Source organism: Mastacembelus armatus, chromosome 5, assembly GCF_900324485.2.
Source record: "Mastacembelus armatus chromosome 5, fMasArm1.2, whole genome shotgun sequence".
Lineage (NCBI taxonomy): Eukaryota > Metazoa > Chordata > Actinopteri > Synbranchiformes > Mastacembelidae > Mastacembelus > Mastacembelus armatus.
This window is the reverse complement of record NC_046637.1, coordinates 15838408-15856202: the sequence shown is the minus strand read 5'-3', so window position 1 is coordinate 15856202 and position 17795 is coordinate 15838408. Positions and strand designations below refer to the sequence as shown.

Genomic DNA, 17795 nt, shown 5'->3' with positions numbered 1-17795 from the left:
ACAGTTTTTTTCACTGTTATTTCTTATGGATAATACAGTTATTTTCAAAGCATCTGTTTTAACATACCTGCAGTTAATAAACTCAACAAATTGCCGAGTGGAATGTGATACTGGTTGTGCACTGTTTGTTGGCATTAGGATTATTGCAGTCCTGTGTATGTCACTACATTATGCAACATCAGCATCTGTTGAAAATGAATAGTCATCAAGTAGTCACTGCCAAAACTTCTTTCCACTAATTCCTCTGCGTGGAAACGGCATAACAGGTTCTGCAGCAAAACAAAGACCCCTGAAACCTGAGAAAGTGCAGCTGATTTCCGATCATCAGCTGTACCATGTGCACACAGGAGGATCGATGACACGTCAGTACCCTCCAGAATATCATTTTGCTGAGCATTTGCTGGGTTGTCTTCGTTATATCACAGTGCATAGTCAAATATTTTTCGAATAATATTACACAGTGAAAGCTGCTGCGTGGGTGCCCAGCTGAACTCCATCCGCCATTGGGCTGCTTCATCATAAGTTCCAGTTTTCTGGTTTACCTGAAGACAGGATTTAAGTACAGTGGACACTGGAGTCGCATTTTTTCCCGTGTCATTTCCCTGATCTACCCACAGTTCCTCTGTGGTACAGTTTGCTGGATCCACGTATGAAAGGGGTCATCATTCTTTAACCGGAACCGACCGCATTTCGCTGTCGTACTGCCTGTCGCCATTTTCAAAACAACTAAGCTTTATTGCGCACACCAGATTTGTTCAGCCAAGAAGTTTAAATAAAGAGACGGATCGTTTGAATCATTGAAGGTAAAGACAACCACTGACTGGAGGCTGGGTGGTGGACGGACGTCAAGGGTTTATCCGAGTTCAGCCGCTCCTTCATCCCTACGTGCCTCCCCACTGACCTGGTCATGTTCTTTAGATGGCATTAGCATCAGCAGCTAAAGCTAGTGGTGGCTAATATTGTATTCCTCCAGCTGTTCACACCACGTGAACCGCTGCTGTTTAACGTTACACAGCAGCATCTGTTTGCACATGCCACCTTCTGATCAAATAAGAAATCCATGTTTATTGTAGAGGGACGTCACTCAAAGAACATAGCTAATGTCATTAAGGAATATTAAGGATTAATTAACTAATTGTGCATCCATCCAGTGTATTAACATCCATGTCACATGACTAGCACAGCTCTAAAATAAGACCAGCAGCACAAATCACCCTAAACTTTTCAAATAAATGCGCTGCTCCGTTTCTCTGCCGTTCGACCTGTAGATCTAAATTACAGTCGTGCGCTTTTAATACTGTATGTTTGCCTATCATGAAAAATGTTAGTCTCTGAATTGAGTGTGGCATGTTCTCTCCATAAGCGAGAGAGCAGAGGATTGCCCCCCCCCCTCCAGGCCCCCGGAATGATGGAGCTACCCAACTACAGCAGCCAGCTGATGCAGCAGCTGTGGGCCCTGAGGAAAGAGGGCCACTTCTGTGACTGCACCATCCTGGTGGGAGACAGCCCTCACCAGGCACATAAACTGGTGCTTGCTGCCTCCAGCATGCTCTTCAGGTAGTGTGAGTGTGGAATTTAAAAAAAAAATGTAGAGATGCAGGTGATTTAGAAAAGTGAAACATTTCGTGGCTTTGTATTAATATTGAGAATGTGTTAAGACGTTCCACCAAACCATGTCTCAAGTCAAGCATGAAAGAACATTCTTGGTCTTGAAAACAGCAGCTTTACAATATAATCCTGCTATTTTTTTAACTCAAGTTTCCAAGATTTTTTTTCCAAGAGCATTTAAACAGATGAGATGTGATTGAAAGATCCAGATAAAGGTATGTCAGAGCAAGATGTCAAGTTTCATGTCTTCATAAACAAGTTGCAAGTCTCTGAGGTGACTCAATGGTGACCAGAAATATGGCAGCACTTCTTTTGGATTTGAACATTATGCATATATATATTATATATGTCCAGATTTGTTGGATACATTTGAAAGTTTATTAAACTCTCCCAAGTCTTAAGACTTATCAGACTAAAGTTCAAGTCAACAAGCCACAAGACAAGTCTTAAAGTAACTGCTCAGCACACAAACACAGTGGATGTAAACCAGATAGAGGCCAAACTCATACACATCAAAGCAGAGTAGAGTCTTCTCCACAGATTGCTGAATCAGTGGGGGCTGCTGAGTAGGAGACTGTGACTTCAGAACACAGGACCCTATCACAGGACTAACTAACTATTTTTGTCTTATCAATTTATCTGTCTAATATTTTATCAACTAAGCTTTTAGTAGAAATGTCAAACAATAGTGTAATCTTCAAACTGCAAACAACAGTGACTTGTTATAAATGGGAATTTGAACAGAAATAAGCATGTGTTCAATTCTGTCAGGTCTCTCTTGGATGGCTCAGACACCATCTCCATTGACACAGCAGTGGTTTCCTCTCAGGAGTTTAACTGCCTGCTGGATATGGTGTACACTGGCAAGCTCCCTCTGGGAAAACACAACGTCAGTCGCATCATTGCTGCTGCAGACAGCCTGCAGATGTTTGACGTGGCAGTCGGCTTTAAAAATGTCCTCAGCAGCCTCGTGAACCAACAGCCCCCTGTCCAGCTCCCTTCTACACAGACTTCAAAGCTCAGTATGATCAGCAAAGCCCAGAGCACGAATCCTGAAGGTTCTGCCCTGTCCAACAAGGCAGAGAAGACAGAGCTGAACACTGAGCTAAAGATAGAAGCCTGCCACAACAACAGGGACAACACAGAGGAAGCACCATGGAAAAGAGCCTGCGTGGAGCTCTCCAACTGCTCAGGTCAGTTTCAACTGCTAGCCATGCCAGCCTCCTGCTTTGGGAACATTTAGGAATGTGTTGAAGACATAAATAGTATTAACACTCCCTGTCTGCACTCTACAACTAGATTTCATGTTTTCATATTTGTATACACAGGACCTGAAGAAGCCAAATTCTTAGAAAATGCAGTGGCAGAAAACAAAACTACACCAGCGATCATATCCAGCAGCGAGTCTGCTGCCAGTCTTCTGGAACATTCCTCTCAGCTCGTGGAGCTCCTTACCAACATGGCTTCTGTCCTGGAGCTTCTAAGTAGTGCAGCACAGAGCTGTCTTGATGAACAAGAGACACAGGTAGAACAGGTCACCCCAGTCCTGGAAAAGCTTTTTCCACAAACACACGTGGACAAAATTGTTAGTGCCTTCCATCAAAGAAAGAAAAAGAAAACCCATAATGGTCACTAAAATAACTTGAAACTGACAAAAGTAATAATAAATAAAAATTAACTAATGAAAATCAGGCATTAACTTGTTGTATTTTGTTGCACAACCTTTTGAGGCAATCACTGCAATCAAGTGATTTCTATAGCTCTCAATGAGACTTCTGCACCTGTCGACAGGTATTTTGGCCTAGTCCTTCTGAACAAACTGGTCCAGCTGTCTCAGGTTTGAAGGGTGCCTTCTCCAGACTGCATGTTTCAGCTCTTTCCACAGATGATCAATAGGATTTAGAACAGGGCTCATAGAAGGCCACTTCAAAGTAGTCCGGTGTTTTGTTCTCAGCTATTCTTGGGTGTTTTTAGCTGTGTGTTTTGGGTCATTATCCTGTTGGAGGACCAATGACCTGTGACCGAGACCAAGCTTTCTGACACTAGGCAGCACATTTCACTGCAGAATGCCTTGATAGTTTTGAGATTTCATTGTACCCTGCACAGATTCAAGACACCCTGTGCCAGATGCAGCAAAGCAGTCCCAAAATATAACTGAGCCTCCTCCATGTTTCACAGTAGGTACAGTGGTCTTTTCTTTGTATGCTTCATTTTTGCATCGGTGAACATAAAGCCGATGTGACTTGTCAAAAAGCTCCAGTTTTGTCTCATCTGTCCACAGGACATTCTCCCAGAAGCTTTGTAGCTTGCCAATATACATTTTGGCAAATTCCAGTCTTGCTTTTTTATGATTTGCTTTCAACAGTGGAGTCCTCTGTTGTCTTCCATTAAGTCCACTTTGGCTCAAACAGGGATGGATGATGTGATCTGACACTGACACTGATGTACCATGACCTTTTAGTTCACCTCTAATCTCTTTGGAAGTTGTTCTGGGCTCTTTGGTTACCATTCGTATTATCTGTCTCTTCAATTTCCTCTTGTGGCCATGTCCAGGGAGGTTGGCTACAGTCCCATGGACTTTAAACTTCTGAATAATATGTGCAACTGTAATCACAGGAACATCAAGCTGCTTAAAGATGGACTTAAAGACTTTACCTTTGACATGCTTGTCTATAATTTTCTTTCTAATCTCCTGAGACAACTCTCTCCTTAGCTTTCTGTGGTCCATGTACAGTGTGATACACACCATGATGCCAAACAGCACAGTGACTTTTCACCCTTTAAATAGGCAGACTAACTGATTACAAGTTTGACATCTGTGATATTAATTACAGGACACACTTTAACATGTCTCTATGGTCAAATTATTTTCAATCTTTTCAATCTTTTCTAGGGGTACCATCATCCAGGCCAGTTTAATTAGTTTTTTTTTTTTTCTGCTGTTGAACCCCAATTCAAAAGCAATGTTAATTTTAACTAGACGATGCAATTTCTGAAGAAATTGCGTTGGGATTGCCGATCGCCGCGAAAAGCTCGAGGCAGACTGCGTCGCCGAAGCACGTTTTGAATCGACCGATTGCGATAATCGAGAAATACCGACTGTAGTCAGGGTGCTTTTATTTTGAGAAAATGCTATAAACAGGCTTTTATTTTGAAAGGACAAAGTGCTGCAGGAGACTCTTGGGACCTTGTACAAGAATCTGGACTTTATTTTGAATATTCCTTACTATTTACAAAAATGTAATAACTTACTATAAATAACTGTAGACTTTTATTGTGAAAGTCTCACCATGTCAGAAACCATGGCTGACAAAGAAAATGGCCTCATTTGGTACCTGAAGCTGTATGCCAATAGGTAACGTCCGTTTTAATATTGAGTTGCTGTTTCAGGGCTTTTTTATTGAGAAAATGCTATTTCGGGGCTTTTATTTTGAAAGGGCAAAGTGCTGCAGGACACTCTTGGGACCTTGTACAAGAATCTGGACTTTATTTTGAATATTCCTTACAATTTACAAAAATGTAATATCTTCCTATAAATAACTGTAGACTTTTATTGTGAAAGTCTCATCATGTCAGAAACCATGGCTGACATGGAAAATGGCCTCACTTGGTACCTGAAGCTGTATGCCAATAGGTAACGTCCATTTTAATATTCAGTTGCTATTTCAGGGCTTTTTTATTGAGAAAATGCTATTTCGGGGCTTTTATTTTGAAAGGACATAGTGCTGCAGGAGACTCTCGGGACCTTGTACAAGAATCTGGATTTTATTTTGAATATTCCTTACTATTTACAAAAATTTATTAACTTACTCTAAATAACTGTAGACTTTTATTGTGAAAGTCTCACCATGTCAGAAACCATGGCTGACATGGAAAATGGCCTTACTTGGTACCTGAAGCTGTATGCCAATAGGTAACGTCCATTTTAATATTCAGTTGCTGTTTGAGGGCTTTTCTATTGAGAAAATGCTATTTCGGGGCTTTTATTTTGAAAGGACAAGGTGCTGGAGGAGACTCTTGGGACCTTGTACAAGAATCTGGACTTTATTTTGGATATTCCTTACAATTTACAAAAATGTAGTAACTTACTATAAATAACTGTAGACTTTTATTGTGAAAGTCTCACCATGTCAGAAGCCATGGCTGACATGGAAAATGGCCTCACTTGGTACCTGAAGCTGTATGCCAATAGGTAACGTCCATTTTAATATTCAGTTGCTGTTTGAGGGCTTTTCTATTGAGAAAATGCTATTTCGGGGCTTTTATTTTGAAAGGACAAGGTGCTGGAGGAGACTCTTGGGACCTTGTACAAGAATCTGGACTTTATTTTGGATATTCCTTACAATTTACAAAAATGTAGTAACTTACTATAAATAACTGTAGACTTTTATTGTGAAAGTCTCACCATGTCAGAAGCCATGGCTGACATGGAAAATGGCCTCACTTGGTACCTGAAGCTGTATGCCAATAGGTAACGTCCATTTTAATATTGAGTTGCTGTTTCAGGGCTATTCTATTGAGAAAATGTTATTTCAGGGCTTTTATTTTGAAAGGACAAGGTGCTGCAGGAGACTCTTGGGACCTTATACAAGAATCTGGACTTTATTTTGAATATTCCTTAAAATTTACAAAAATGTAATATCTTCCTATATATGACTAGACTTTTCTTCTGAAAGTCCAAACATGGCCTGCTGGGAGATGACACCATGGCTGACATGTAAAACAGCCACAGAGTAAAATGCTCTAAATAACTGAGAATGGTGCCCTTGTGTAACAGCATTAGGCAGCCAGTCATTCTTAATTACCAACCACAGACAGATGCTATTGATTTGTGTTGAGCTGTTGCTATGGTGACCTATGCCCAGAGTGGGGGTGATGATGGGGGGTGGGGAGGGTGGTACAGAGTGGTCACCATGTGAAACAGCAGTGGACATTAGGCATTCTTAATTACCAACCACAGACAGATGCTATGTTGCTATTGCTTTGTCAGCTGTTGCTATGGTGACCTATGCCTAGAGTGGGGGTGAGGGTGGGGAGTGGGGGGGGTGGTACTGAGTGGTCACCAAGTGAAACAGCAGTTGACATTTGGCAGCCAGTCATTCTTAATTACTAACCACAGACAGATGCTATGCTGCTAATGCATTGTATGTATTTGCTATGGTCACCTATGCCCAGAGTGGGGGTGAGGGTGAGGGTGAGGGTGGGGGGGGGGTGTTATTGAGTTATCCCCATGTGTAAAAGCAATGGACATTATACAGCCAGTCATTCTTAATTACCAACCACAGACAGATGCTATGCTGCTATTGCTTTGTTTTGAGCTGTTGCTATGGTGACCTATGCCCAGAGTGGGGGTGAGGGTGAGGGTGGTGGGGGGGGGTGGTACTCAGTGATCACCAAGTGTAACAGCAGTGGACATTTGGCAGCCTGTCATTCTTAATTACCAAACATAGACAGCTGATATGCTGCTATTGCGCAATGAGCTGCTTTGTGTTGAGTAGTTGCTATGGTGATCAAAGGCCAGAGTGAGAGGGGGAGTGACAGCACTTTACACATGCTGAGTGGAGAAACTGAGAAAACTTCACCTTACAAACTGGGGGATTACAGAAAAACTATAAGTGCTATCAATATAATTCTTTCACTAACAGTGCCAGGAGGCTTCAACAAAGAGACCGATCCACTTTTTGTGAAGATATTCCAAAAAATGAAGGATTGGTGGCGAGTTAGAAACAGCCTTCATTTGTGTTTCTCTCCAAAAATTGTAGAGATCTTTAGAATGGGAGTGAATGAGAGATTGAGCAGTCACTCTCTGTCTGTTAGGCCACCTTGTGGAAAAACCGTAGGTCCTATAAAAATATGAACAGCATTGCCTGAAAGAAGACAAAAATCTCTACTACTTTTGAGAAAATGGTGTATGAAGAGTCAAAATTGTGGCCGTGACGGCGAGTTAGAGAGAAAAATTTTCCCTAAACTTAACAGCTTCTCCCACTCTAGCGATGACATCACGCACTCTAGCCCTCTCCCATACACACCAATGTAAAATTCAGAAATTTCCTAAAAAAACCATAAAACTTAAACTGCGATTGAAGAAAAACCGTAATAGATATCAAAAAGCTGTATACAAGACTTATAGATTAATGCCTTCTGACCCGTTTAAAGGTCGAATGGTGTTTCTAGCTGAAAGTATGCTGACACAGTTAAAGCTCAAAGAGGACAAAGTTGAAAGGGGATTTTAACGTTCTCTCCATTCATTCCTATGGGAAACAATTCCGACAAAACCTGGAATATTTCGGAAATTATGAAAGATATCGCTGAGAAAAGTAGAAGCACCCATCTCCTCATCGAGCTGCACGCGACGGTGTTTGAATGACGTTTCTACGTCGAACGGTGTAGGACTAGATAGCGACCGAAAAACGGCGGAATAATAATAACTAGACGATGCAATTTCTGAAGAAATTGCGTTGGGATTGCCGATCGCCGCGAAAAGCTCGAGGCAGACCGCGTCGCCGAAGCACGTTTTGAATCGACCGATTGCGATAATCGAGCAATACGGACTGTAGTGAGGGTGATTTAAATTTGAGAAAATGCTATAAAAAGGCTTTTATTTTGAAAGGACATAGAGCTGCAGGAGACTCATGGGAACTCACAGAAAAATCTATACTTTATTTTGAATATTCGTCATACTTTACAAAAATGTGATATCTTTCTATAAATAACTGTAGACTTTTATTGTGAAAGTCTCATCATGTCAGAAACCATGGCTGACATGGAAAATGGCCTCACTTGGTACCTGAAGCTGTATGCCAATAGGTAACGTCCATTTTAATATTCAGTTGCTATTTCAGGGCTTTTTTATTGAGAAAATGCTATTTCGGGGATTTTATTTTGAAAGGACATAGTGCTGCAGGAGACTCTCGGGACCTTGTACAAGAATCTGGATTTTATTTTGAATATTCCTTACTATTTACAAAAATTTATTAACTTACTCTAAATAACTGTAGGCTTTTATTGTGAAAGTCTCATCATGTCAGAAACCATGGCTGACATGGAAAATGGCCTCACTTGGTACCTGAAGCTGTATGCCAATAGGTAACGTCCATTTTAATATTCAGTTGCTATTTCAGGGCTTTTTTATTGAGAAAATGCTATTTCGGGGCTTTTATTTTGAAAGGACATAGTGCTGCAGGAGACTCTCGGGACCTTGTACAAGAATCTGGATTTTATTTTGAATATTCCTTACTATTTACAAAAATTTATTAACTTACTCTAAATAACTGTAGACTTTTATTGTGAAAGTCTCACCATGTCAGAAACCATGGCTGACATGGAAAATGGCCTCACTTGGTACCTGAAGCTGTATGCCAATAGGTAACGTCCATTTTAATATTCAGTTGCTGTTTGAGGGCTTTTCTATTGAGAAAATGCTATTTCGGGGCTTTTATTTTGAAAGGACAAGGTGCTGCAGGAGACTCTTCGGACCTTGTACAAGAATCTGGACTTTATTTTGAATATTCCTTACTATTTACAAAAATGTAATAACTTACTATAAATAACTGTAGACTTTTATTGTGAAAGTCTCACCATGTCAGAAGCCATGGCTGACATGGAAAATGGCCTCACTTGGTACCTGAAGCTGTATGCCAATAGGTAACGTCCATTTTAATATTGAGTTGCTGTTTCAGGGCTATTCTATTGAGAAAATGTTATTTCAGGGCTTTTATTTTGAAAGGACAAGGTGCTGCAGGAGACTCTTGGGACCTTATACAAGAATCTGGACTTTATTTTGAATATTCCTTAAAATTTACAAAAATGTAATATCTTCCTATATATGACTAGACTTTTCTTCTGAAAGTCCAAACATAGCCTGCTGGGAGATGACACCAGGGCTGACATGTAAAACAGCCACAGAGTAAAATGCTCTAAATAACTGAGAATGGTGCCTTTGTGTAACAGCATTAGGCAGCCAGTCATTCTTAATTACCAACCGCAGACAGCTGCTATTGTTTTGTGTTGAGCTGTTGCTATGGTGACCTATGCCCAGAGTGGGGGTGATGGTGGGAGAGTGGTACAGAGTGGTCACCATGTGAAACAGCAGTGGACATTTGGCAGCCAGTCATTCTTAATTACCAACCACAGACAGATGCTATGTTGCTATTGCTTTGTCAGCTGTTGCTATGGTGACCTATGCCCAGAGTGGGGGTGAGGGTGGGGAGTGGGGGGGGTGGTACTGAGTGGTCACCAAGTGAAACAGCAGTTGACATTTGGCAGCCAGTCATTCTTAATTACTAACCACAGACAGATGCTATGCTGCTAATGCATTGTATGTATTTGCTATGGTCACCTATGCCCAGGGTGGGGGTGGTATTGAGTTATCCCCATGTGTAAAAGCAGTGGACATTTGGCAGCCTGTCATTCTTAATTACCGAACATAGACAGCTGATATGCTGCTATTGCGCAATGAGCTGCTTTGTGTTGAGTAGTTGCTATGGTGATCAAAGGCCAGAGTGAGAGGGGGAGTGACAGCACTTTACACACGCTGAGTGGAGAAACTGAGAAAACTTCACCTTACAAACTGGGGGATTACAGAAAAACTATAAGTGCTATCAATATAATTCTTTCACTAACAGTGCCAGGAGGCTTCAACAAAGAGACCGATCCACTTTTTGTGAAGATATTCCAAAAAATGAAGGATTGGTGGCGAGTTAGAAACACCCTTCATTTGTGTTTCTCTCCAAAAATTGTAGAGATCTTTAGAATGGGAGTGAATGAGAGATTGAGCAGTCACTCTCTGTCTGTTAGGCCACCTTGTGGAAAAACCGTAGGTCCTATAAAAATATGAACAGCATTGCCTGAAAGAAGACAAAAATCTCTACTACTTTTGAGAAAATGGTGTATGAAGAGTCAAAATTGTGGCCGTGACGGCGAGTTAGAGAGAAAAATTTTCCCTAAACTTAACAGCTTCTCCCACTCTAGCGATGACATCACGCACTCTAGCCCTCTCCCATACACACCAATGTAAAATTCAGAAATTTCCTAAAAAAACCATAAAACTTAAACTGCGATTGAAGAAAAACCGTAATAGATATCAAAAAGCTGTATACAAGACTTATAGATTAATGCCTTCTGACCCGTTTAAAGGTTGAATGGTGTTTCTAGCTGAAAGTATGCTGACACAGTTAAGGCTCAAAGAGGACAAAGTTGAAAGGGGATTTTAACGTCCTCTCCATTCATTCCTATGGGAAAAAATTCCGACAAAACCTGGAATATTTCGGAAATTATGAAAGATATCGCTGAGAAAAGTAGAAGCACCCATCTCCTCATCGAGCTGCACGCGACGGTGTTTGAATGACGTTTCTACGTCGAACGGTGTAGGACTAGATAGCGACCGAAAAACGGCGGAATAATAATAATAAAGAGAAAAAACGAAGAACATATCTTGGGATTGCTGCTTTGCACAGCAATCCCAACAATAAAGAGAAAAAACGAAGAACATATCTTGGGATTGCTGCTTTGCACAGCAATCCCAACAATAAAGAGAAAAAACGAAGAACATATCTTGGGATTGCTGCTTTGCACAGCAATCCCAACAATTCTCAGTACATTTTTATTTATTATAACTTTTGTCCGTTTTTAATTATTTCAGTGACCATTGTGGGGTTTTCTTTCTTTAATAGAAGGGTACCAACAATTTTGTCCACATGTGCTAAATCTTCATTTATCTTTAACATAGCTGTACAAGTTATAATTTTTTCTACTCATAGTATTTCTTATTCTATTCTATACTTATTCTAGTATTTACTTTCACCCCTGCTTTAAGCGCTTTACTGTTTGCAGTAAATAAGACGGATAAAGACGTATTGGTGCTTTCTCCAGGTTGTGTGTGAGTCCTGTAAGGAGGCAGATCCCAGCTCTGCGTTGAAGAGGTTGATGAGTAGAGTGAAGGAGGGGCACCTCAGTGAGGGAGCCCTTTTCAAGCTTCTCCGGACTGTCCAAGAGAAAGCTGATGCCTCCTTCCCTCCGTCATTGTACACTCTGCTGGAGGAGGTGGAGAAGAACACACAGGAGCTACATAGGGATGAGCCTAAAGGTAAGAAATGCAACAATATAGCCTCAAGCGGCGATGACAGGACACCAGTCCTCGCCTCGAGCGAACCGCCTCCATGAGCGGCCGGCGCCAATTTGGGACCACGTCGCTGGCTGCTTCACCGGGAGCCCTTCGAACGATAACAAGATTCAGAGTCGGGAAGTCGAGGTGGAGGATTATTTAAGGTCAATGTGTGTTTAAGAGACAGACAGCGAAACACTTTATATCACCATGGTAACCACAGCAGCATTAGTAAACACAGCTGCACATTTCCAGATGTACTGAGACACAAAAACACACAGACACACATATTAACACATTAACAAACATATTCAGCTACACACACCATTGCACACACCTGTGGACACATGCAGACCAACAAACCTACATATTTATCATTGTAAATGTTAATTTGACAGGACTACCAAAGCTGAGGTGGGGGATTTTGTAAATCACTCCAGAGGCCACAGTACAGACTGAAAAGACACATTTTGTGTAAAATGTATGTTAACTTTCCGCGTCCGGCAAAAGAACACCGTGAAAATTAATTACTTTAGCTGCCCCTCTTGTGTAGATGTGGCTGCCCAAGAATGAGCTCTTTTGGTCAAAAGCCCAAGGAGCAGTTCATTCAAGTTCGAGGCGAGCAAAAACAGCGAACTCTATGATCTAAAGTTGAACTCCTAACTGGTGGACTTCCTGTTGGTCATTTGACCTCGACATAAGCTTTTTTGCTTGGCCCGACATGAAGAATAAACATGCCAAGTTTGGTGAGTGTACAATGAAAAAATTTCAGTTGGCTTCCCATTGGCGTAATGTAGTTTCATTTTTGTTGGGGGCGCTGAAGAGCCATCATTTATGAAACCTATAAAAATATAAAATTTTCACACGATTCTGATTTCTGGGCAACTTTTGGTGAGTTTTCACACATGTTCAGGGGGTTAAATTTGACGTTGTTTCGGGGAAAAATAATAACAAAAAATAATTTTTAACAATTTCCAGGCCCACACTCACCCGGCAACCGCACCATATACATTTTCCGAGAGGTCTTGCGCATTTTTCGCGTCATGGTGGCTTGTGGGTCAACGCTAGACGCTCACTAAAGCTAATGGTCACTGCTCGGGCCTAAAAACACACCTGACTTAAGATAGAATGAAGCTTAAAAGGCTTTATTTGTTGAATATGCAGCAGTGGTTAAACTGTTTAGACCGTCATGTTTACATATTTTTTAGAGCTGTCAATCGAAAATATTAGAATAAAATATTTAATCGCGATTAATCGCATGATTGTCATGAGTTAACTCGTGATTAATCACAACTTAATCGTGCATTTTTATCTGTTCTAAATGTACCCTAAATTAATACTTTTCATTAAGAGTATTAAAATAATACTCTTAATCAATATGGACAAACATGAATGCTTTATGCAAATGTATGTTTATTATTAGTGAAACTACCCTAAACATACAGCATAAAGAACATAGACATGTTTCAAAGATGGTAGATATGTTTTGTTCATGTCTATTAAATGCATTAAAGAAAAGAACATAGAACAAACACAAGTTCCTATTATTTCTCTTTCTTTGCACTGAGCCAGTTGCTCAAACAGACAAGCCAAATTAATTCACATCGACAATCAACGCAGACAACTTTTGTCTTGTCGACCAAACCATCAGTCATCGTTTAGTAAATGAATTTACCATTCAGAAGACCTTTTTCTCAATTTCTGTTTGCTGCTGTACTTCTTACTGTCTATGGCTGCATTTTCAATTTCTCCTACTTCGGGCAAGGCCACGGGTCAAACAGGAAATGCGCGCAGTGTTAATCGCGCATTAATAAAATTAGTGCTGTTAAAATTAATTTGTTAATTTTGACAGCCCTAGTTTTTTTGCAAAAGTTTGGGCAATTCCAAGGTGGTGCAAGTATTATCCTAATTGATCAAATCTTTGTCTGTTTGTGTCTTGCAGTTGACTCAGAAGAGCCAAACAGTAGAAGTGAAGAAAAGCAGGGAGAAGAGGGGCAGGAAGTAAACAGCAAGGAAGAGAGTGACAGTGATTTCAAAGACACAAATGCTATCACAGACTCTTCACCACCGTCCACCTCTACCTCTCCCGCTGCCTCCAAGCCTTACTCCTGTTGCTGGTGCAAGAAAGGTTTTGCCTACAAATGTCGAATGCTGGCCCATGGGAAGCGGTGCCCCATGTCTGAGGAGTGTGAGCAGTTGTGCCCACAGTGCCCCAAGAAACTGGCCAACCAGCGGGCCCTGCAGCGCCATCGAGCCGAGGCGCACCGCAACAACACGCGTGTCAAGAAGAAGGTGGCCTGTGACCTCTGTGGACGGACCTTTGCCCACCCTTCCGGTGAGGATCCGCTGTTCCAGAGACGTAAAGACTGGATCACGTGCTTTTTGTTTTGGTGCAGCACACATACCTGCGTGTCCGTGAATATATGATCTAACCTCCACTTTTTCATGTGTTATTTATAAAAAAAAACATACAATTATGTTAGCAGTAATGCAGTAATTGTAGATGGTTACAACTCTAAAAACAAAAAATGGCTCATTTAAAAATTAAGATGTACTTAAGATGAAACTCACCCACGTGACTTCTGTGTCTTGTCTTATGCCAGGTATGATTTACCACAAACGAACAGAGCACTTTGAGGAAAAGCCATTCGTTTGTGATGAATGTGGTGCAAAGTTTGGCGCCAACTCGTCTCTGAAGAATCACATGCGGCTGCACACGGGAGAGAAACCCTACAATTGCAAACACTGTGACATGAGCTTCAGTGTGGCTGCTGCACTCGCATACCACACCAAGAAGAAACACTCTGAGGGTAAGACGCACACATCTGTTTTTTGTAATAACACTCAGAACTTGAATGAGTAAACTACAGTTATATATTGTCTTTTTTGTGTTTAGGGAAGATGTACGTGTGTCAGTATTGCAAGGCCATCTTTGCCCAGTCCATTGAACTGACGCGTCATGTACGAACACACACTGGTGATCGGCCTTATGTGTGTCGGGAATGTGGCAAAGGCTACAGCCAGGCCAGTGGACTCACTGTCCACTTGCAAACCTTCCACAGTAAGCACACACAACAGGAAACTAGTCATGTTCATTCAGGTGTTGGCTTTAAACATTTTAAGAAAACATTTGTATGCATCATATGCTGAGAAAAGAAACATTGAAATGTAATAGTTTCCCTAAAATTCCAAATATATTTTTTTTAATAGCAATATAATGAGATGTTATAGTGTGTATCTTCTGCTGCCTGCAGACCTGTCAGAGCCCCATGACTGTCAGAAGTGTTGTCTCAGCTTCTCCTCACTTGATGAGCATCGGCAGCACATCCAGGAGTTCCACCCAAAGGAGTTTCACAAATGTCCCATCTGCAACAAAGTGTTCACCAGCGCCGTCCTCCTAGACAAACACAAGGGCACACATGCTGGAACCAAGCCCTTCAGCTGTGACATCTGCAACAAGTCATACCAAGTAGGATATTTCTGTCTTGAGTGCTCTTCGACTGGACACTCAAATGGTGTTGAGGTTTACAGCCATAGTCATCAGTGTGTTACTGCATTTGTCTCTCTCCTTTGTCATAGCAACTGTCAGGCCTGTGGTATCATAACAGGACCAACCACCCTGATGTATTTGCCAGCCATACCCGGCAGCTCAAGACCCTGGTCCAGTGTGATGTTTGTTTTAAGTTTTTCCCCAGTGCAGCCAGTGTGGCCAAACACCAAGCTGCTGAGCACCAGGGTGAGGACAATACACAATTACACTATAAGGCCCTTAATGAAAAGTGATTGGCTCGAAGAAGTGATTGGCTGTTGGTGCAGGAAGCAGCTTTAGATCTAACAGTTTAAATGCTCCACAGAGAAGGAAATGCACTAGCTTTTTTTATTTTCCAATATGTCAAAAGAATTCAAACCTGGCATGGAGCTGTAAACTTGGATCAGAGTCTAAAGGCTAGCTCTTGGCTGAACTGAATGGCCAACGCTGTCATGATACAGTACATACAAACTGGATCCTTCAGTGTGCCCTAACAGTTACTATACATACAAATCATGTGACTTCCAAGATTTCCAAAAATTATTTTGTTCAACAAACCTGTCTCAAAATGATATACAGTACTTCACTGTAGCACTGCGACGAGTAATTTAAGTAAGATTTAAATCATGTGTGTGCTCCAGGCTCAGCTACAACAGCAGTGCATTGTACCTACTGCCCAGCCGTGCTGGGCGGAGAGGAGGAGATGCAAGAGCACATAAGCAGTCAGCATCTCAGCCAGAGCAGTGAGGCGTTCAGCTGCTCCCTGTGCTCCCTACTCTGTGCCTCTCAGCTGGAGCTGCAGGAGCACCTGCTCTCCTGCCACCTGGAGATGCAGGAGGAGCATGCCTCCACTGCCCACACAGTAAGGAGTTCTGCTACAGCCCATGCAATCTCCTACAGGCTTCAGCTGTTTAACACTGACAAACATTGTTCACCTTAACTTGTATTTGTAATCCAAAGTGCAAAAACACTTGACAGATTCATGGAACAGAGCAGAGGTGTTTTACCTTTTGAAATAATATATAATTCCTCTGTCCAATCAGGTGATTCCAGCAACTCCAACAAGCAATGAAGGGGCGGAGTCAGTGTTTGTGGCTCTGGCAGGTGGAAGAGAGGATGAATCATCAGCAGAGGTGGTAGAGGTCAAAATGCATGACCTGCTGAAACTACTGGTGTAGAAACTGCTTTCTCCTAAACTGGTCTTTTTCTGTGTGTGAAAATAACAGCACTAGAAAAACATGCTCAGTTCTCTGTGGTCTGAAAGACGTACTGTGTCACAGTGTCTGCTTTTGTTATCCATGACTAATAAATGACACTACCAAAACAAATACATAAGTCCAGAAATGGTTTATAACTAGGTTTGCTATTTAATCAGAATCATAATCATCTTTATTGACCAGGTTCTGCACACAACCAAGAAATTTGATTTCAGTTTACTAAACTCTCTCTATGAACACAAATTACATAAACTTTTTAAGAAAAGAAGACAGGAGATTTAAAATAAATAAAAAGGCTAGAAAAAATGTATATTTTAATATATAAAATACAATGTGTGAACTATTGCAGTATGACTGCAAGGATTTAACTATAAAGGTACAGATGTGCAAATATGCATACAGTGATTGCCACTCTGACAGAGTTCATGAGAGTGACAGCCTAGGGGAAGAAACTCTGTGCCAGGTGGTTTCTGTAGCACCTACCAGAGGGTGGGAGTCTGAACCAGTTTGTGTCCAGGGTATAAGGGGTCTTCCCCGTTTCCTGACCATGGACCCAGTACAGGTCTTGGATGGAGGGAAGATCTGCCCCAATGATCCTCTCTGCAGACCGGATTGTCCATTGTAATCTTTTCCTGTCTAGTTTGGTGGCCGATCCAAACCAGACAGTGAATTAAGTGCAGATGACAGACTGTATGATGGCGGTGTAGAAGGTGACTAGCAGCTCCTGTGGCAGGTTAAACTTCCTGTGCTCCTGTAGAGAGTGCAGTCTCCGCTTGGCCTTCTTCCAGATGTGATCTATGTGGCAGGTCCATTTCAAGTCTCGGGAAATTGTGGATCCCAGAAACCTGAAGGTTTCCACAGTAGACAAAGTGGTCTTGAGGATGGTGAGGGGGAGGGAGTCGAGGGGCTTCTGACTCTGGTCAGATGGTTCTGTCCTGGATCAGACCAATGACTGTGATGTCATCTGCATACTTTTGGAAGTTCACAGAAGGTCTCCTGAGGTGCAGTCACTAATGTAGAGGGAGAAGAGCAGTGGGGAAAGAACACACACCTGGGGGGCGCCAAGCTGATGGTCCAGGTTCTGGATGTGATACACCCCAGCCTCACCTGCTGTCTCCTGTCAGTCAAAAAGGTGGTGATCCACTGACAGGTGTAGCTGGGCACTGTGAGCTGGGTAAACTTCTGGGGAGGATTTCTGAGATTATGGTGTTGAACACCAAGCTGAAGTCCACAAACAGGATCATCGAGTTCATCCCTGGGGAGTTGAAGTGATGCAAGATGTAGAGCAGTCTCATGTTGACAGCATCAACTGCTGACCTGTTGGCCTGGTAGGCAAACT

At 41.8% G+C, this 17795-nt stretch overlaps 1 protein-coding gene across 1 annotated transcript; it reads left to right on the top strand.

Annotated features, from left to right (window-relative positions):
• The first annotated feature begins 493 nt into the window (after positions 1-493).
• On the top strand, positions 494-16952 carry zbtb40 (zinc finger and BTB domain containing 40). Its single transcript, XM_026307797.2, has 12 exons — positions 494-803; positions 1364-1557; positions 2380-2801; positions 2937-3133; positions 11479-11692; positions 13653-14045; positions 14314-14520; positions 14607-14771; positions 14965-15179; positions 15290-15446; positions 15881-16101; positions 16283-16952. The coding sequence occupies exons 2-12, from the start codon at positions 1406-1408 to the stop codon at positions 16415-16417; spliced, it is 2478 nt and encodes an 825-aa protein (XP_026163582.1). The 5' UTR covers positions 494-803; positions 1364-1405; the 3' UTR covers positions 16418-16952.
• The last annotated feature ends 843 nt before the right edge of the window (positions 16953-17795 follow it).

Bases quoted from the DNA above. Each gene is read 5' to 3' on its own strand.
- zbtb40 (XM_026307797.2), top strand. From the start codon at position 1,406: ATGATGGAGCTACCCAACTACAGCAGCCAGCTGATGCAGCAGCTGTGG. The intron at 14,046-14,313 runs GTGAGGATCCGC...GTCTTATGCCAG, and splicing joins GACCTTTGCCCACCCTTCCG to GTATGATTTACCACAAACGA. The intron at 15,180-15,289 runs GTAGGATATTTC...CCTTTGTCATAG, and splicing joins TCTGCAACAAGTCATACCAA to CAACTGTCAGGCCTGTGGTA.